At 44.5% G+C, this 4,281-nt stretch overlaps 1 protein-coding gene across 1 annotated transcript; it reads right to left on the bottom strand.

The window, feature by feature from the left end:
• Positions 1-343: 343 nt before the first annotated feature.
• gprin3b (GPRIN family member 3b) lies at positions 344-2,511 on the bottom strand (the record flags this gene model as incomplete). Its single annotated transcript, XM_080521032.1, is given in 3 exon segments — positions 344-1,239; positions 1,242-1,664; positions 2,280-2,511. Coding segments are annotated over 3 exon segments (1,551 nt in total).
• Positions 2,512-4,281: the final 1,770 nt, after the last annotated feature.

Genomic DNA, 4,281 nt, shown 5'->3' with positions numbered 1-4,281 from the left:
CTGCCTTTGCAACTAAGATACATGCGTTTCACTATTATTGCATTTGTTAATTAAAAACTGTTGAGAGTTCTTCCTCGCTTTTCATGATTACTATTTCTAAAAAATAAGTCTTGAATTGTTCATCTTATTTTTTTTTTTTTCTATTTCCTACCTTGTTCGATCACACACATCACAAATAATTGGACTCTTGATGCTACAACATTCCAGTATACTTACTTACAGGGATCATCGTCCCATTAATGTTTCACTTGGCATTGCACTCTTGATAAGTGGAGGACAAACATATTGACCTCTTGGAAAAAAGGGGAGGAGTGTGACATTGACTACCTCTGTAGTCGATGTGCTACTCGAGGACGGAGGAGGGAGGGGGACGCACGCAGCAGTTGGGCCGCCTGACATTTTGCAGCATTGACCTGAAAATGTTCTGCTGCCTCCTTTTGTTCTTTTTGCCACGTTGTGGCGAACTGCCGCCAGAGATTGACTTTCGAAAGGAGGTCTGGACTATCAGTTTCCTCTCCTGCTCCTTGATCTTGCATTGGAGGTGGCTCTGAATGGCAAAACCGAGAGATTCTGGATCCACCGAGGCGCCGTAGACCTCCCAAGTCATCCCTTGTTCATCCCAGACAACGTCATGAACACCCTTTCCTTTCTGCTTCTCTGACTGGTCGTCCTCTTCACCAGCTCGCTCGGGTTCTATCTTCTGTTTGCTGGACTTTGTCTCCTTCGCCTTAGCTTTGCCGTCTTTACTTTTCTCCTTTGAGGTTCCATCTTTTTTTACAGTGAGATCTGGCTTAGATGTGGCAGCTGTGGTTGTTTTTGTTGTTGGCAGGACTTGGTCAGCCTTGGCGGTAGCAGCAGTGGCCTGAGACAGTCCAGTGTTGTTACTGTCAGCAGATCCACACTTGGTAACGCCAGCCGTCTTTGGGGATGTCCCCGATTTCAGAGAAATAGCTTCACCACCGACCGCATTTGCAGCAGATGTCTGGATTTCGGGTTTATGGTGAGAGTTACCCGTCTCCCCTTGCTTCTTGTGGTTGCTATGTTCAATATTGATTTGATAAACTGGCTGGATGTTGCACGGAGCCGAACCCGGTTCTTTGGGTTTGGCGCCCAGCCTCGAGTCGTGCTGCAGGGACAAAGTGTCTGAGTGGAAAACGATACCAGCATTTGGATCGGAGCACATCTCTGCCTCCACGGTGAGTCTCTCTGGCTTCAGGTCAGCCGAGGCACGTGGAGATTTACACTTATCTGATGGAGCGCTCTGCCGTCATTAACCTGGTAGATGACAGCCAAGCTCTGCACCTCGTCCCTGGGGACTGTGCCGCCGCTCGGCCTGCGAGTCACAGCGAAGGGCAGCAGACTCGGACTTGTTGCCACGGCCTTGCTGCACATGTGTGCCACCGCCTGAACCTCCATGTCATGACACTGCTTGACTGGACCTGGTGAGAGAGACGAGGTCATCGTGGAGACTTCCCTGTAGACCTTGCAGTGCTGATGCCCTTCAAACGCAGCTGTGTCAGTCTGGCTGGTTTCCGCAGCCACCTGTCCCTCAGCCAACATGCTTTGTGTGGCCTGCGGCTGAATGGAAGAGAGCTTCTGAAGAGACGTCGGCTGATGTTTGTCCGAGGAGACCTGTGGCGTCTTTACTGATTGAATATCCTTCTCTGGAGATGTTGAACACAATTTCTCATTCATAGACGTGACTGCTGCCTCTTTACAAGTTGAAGTTTCGTTGCATTGTTTGGGTTGTGGCGTCTCTTGCAAAGACACAGAACTCTGCTTATGACCAGGCTCTTTACCTTTCTGTGGCACGGCTGTGCCAGTGTGTTGGGTGGCTGAAACACTTCCTTTATTATTATTATTCTCTTGCAGACATTCAGATTCTGTATTCCTTAATTCTCTGGTGTTATTCAGAGTGTTGTCGTTTGCCACGTGTTCATTGTTACCATTTGACGTTGCTTTAGCTGAGGATGTCAGCGTTGGATGCTCCTCCTCTGCGGCGTTCGGCCCTTTTACTCTGCATTGGCTGCTGTGCACCTCGACCTTTGACTTTGCAGCAGTTGGCAATCCGACCAGACACAAGTCCTTTTCATTAGTCAGAGTTAATGTTTTCATGTTTGCATTGGAATCCCTCTGGTCATCTCCTGCCTCAACCACATGTTTATCTGTTGAACTCAGGTTTGGCAAACGGGGGTCTGAATCTACCACGTGTCCTGATGTGATCTGATTTCCATTATCGGGTGCTGGTTCTTGTAACACTGAGCTGCTAGCGGGTTCACCTCCCTCAGAAGGACTTTTTTGGGTATGTGCGACGGCGTTAGTGTCAGCATTCTTCAGAGACTGGTTATCCTTGTCAGGAGATGTGTGGGTGGGTTTTGGACAGTCCTGAGAGAGTTTGAGGTTGGGCTCCTTAGCCCAGTTGGCATTGGATTCCTTATTGCTCTGTGTGTCCATCACAGCCAGTTGAGGCACCATCTGGACTGTCACTGTCCTTTTTGGGTTAGTTCCCATGTTGGATTCACTGTTTCAGCCTTGAAATATGGTCGTAATCCAATGATGCAAACAGATGTACAGTGAGAATGATATCTGATGCTTTTTTCAGTTTCCTAAAGGACAGAAATAGAGATAGACTTAGTTCGTTTTAGCTCATTACCTTTATCACAGCTTACATTCACTCAATCTGCACTCTAATTACACAGATCTACTCAGTAAATGTGTTTGAATAATCACAGTTTCACTAAAGAGCCAACCAGAACAACAAATGACCCCTACTTATATAATATTCCCACTGATTTGAATTGAGATTAATATTTGTGATTCAAAATAATGATTATAATAGCCTCTATAATTCATAGTTATATAATGAATGCAAACACATATTCTTTATATGATGTAATACTTATACAATTATGACTTATAGACTCTTACAAGTAGAATTGTTTGTAATGTAAGGACCCTTTACATGACATTAAAGCTGCCTGATGGCAAGAAGTGAGAAGAAAAAAACAACTACTCAGGTGGATCCCTGATGAGTAAAATGCTAAAACGCAGTGTCAGGCTTACAACAGCAATAAGATCTTTAAGTGTCCACAAACTAAACAATCAGCTTTATGGCAACATCTTGGCCATTCTTCATGTCATAATAAAACACCAAAGATATAAACAATTTTGGATGATCACATATAAAGGTGTCGCTGACAGGCAGAGCAAATTGTGATACTATCAAGATATGAAAATTTTAATTGATTTAAATCCCCCCCCCCCCCCCCCCCACACACACACACACACACACACACACACACACACACACACACACACACACACACACACACACACACACACACTTACCAATTCCATTTCTTTGAGAAATAACCCTGCAACTTAGAGATCAATTGAAATTGTACCTTGAGGACATTTAAAATCTGCCTTTTAATCACTGTCCTTTAAATTGTTGTGCAGTGGAAGATATTAAGCAGTTTGATTTGAAAATTGACAAAATGCCCCAAGACTCTCTTTTGTCCAGCAATCAATAAGCAGTAAATACTAAGCAGTGACCCACAGCCTCACAGTAATCTTCATCCATGAACTGATGAATGACTCCTGCTCAGTGTGCAAAAGCATCCAATTCTTCAAGTAATGCACCAGCACTCTGAAAACACAAGAATTATTTTATCTTTTTTGAGTCAAAGCAACAGATTCCAATGTGATCAAGGCCGTACTCAACTAAAAAGCCTTTGGGTTGCATCTGGTGAGAGAGAGAGAGGGGGGGGGGGGGGGGATTGATAATTCATTGAGCTACAGCAAAGAGAGCACCAGTTGGCCTTTTCCTTTTCAGTGACATTATTGATGATAATCGATTGCGCATAATCTACACGTCATCTCATTAAGACTAACGTTAAATCCAGCCTCGTTTTTGAGGCGTTTTCTATTCTGACAGCATGTTGGTTTTATTTTGGAGAGTCATAATATGTCTGATTATTCAAGAATAAGTAATAGTCATACATCCACGCGTATCTCACGATTTCAAGCTGCAGCTTAACATGATTACTGATCAGAAAATAATTCCCTTCACCCAGTCACACTATAAGTGTGACTGGGTGAAGGGAATAGTAGGCAGCAGGTTTGGGTCGTGGACAGGTGTAGCCTATTTGTGTGTGTGTGTGTGTGTGTGTGTGTGTGTGTGTGTGTGTGTGTGTGTGTGTGTGTGTGTGTGTGTGCTCTGCTACGACGCATCTGCCTGTCTGTTGTCGAAGCGCAAATATTTATGGAAAGCATATCCTG

Source organism: Blennius ocellaris (assembly GCF_963422515.1).
Source record: "Blennius ocellaris genome assembly, chromosome: 3".
Taxonomy (NCBI): domain Eukaryota; kingdom Metazoa; phylum Chordata; class Actinopteri; order Blenniiformes; family Blenniidae; genus Blennius; species Blennius ocellaris.
Note: the sequence above shows the minus strand (reverse complement) of the source record. Positions and strands in the feature narration are given on the sequence as shown.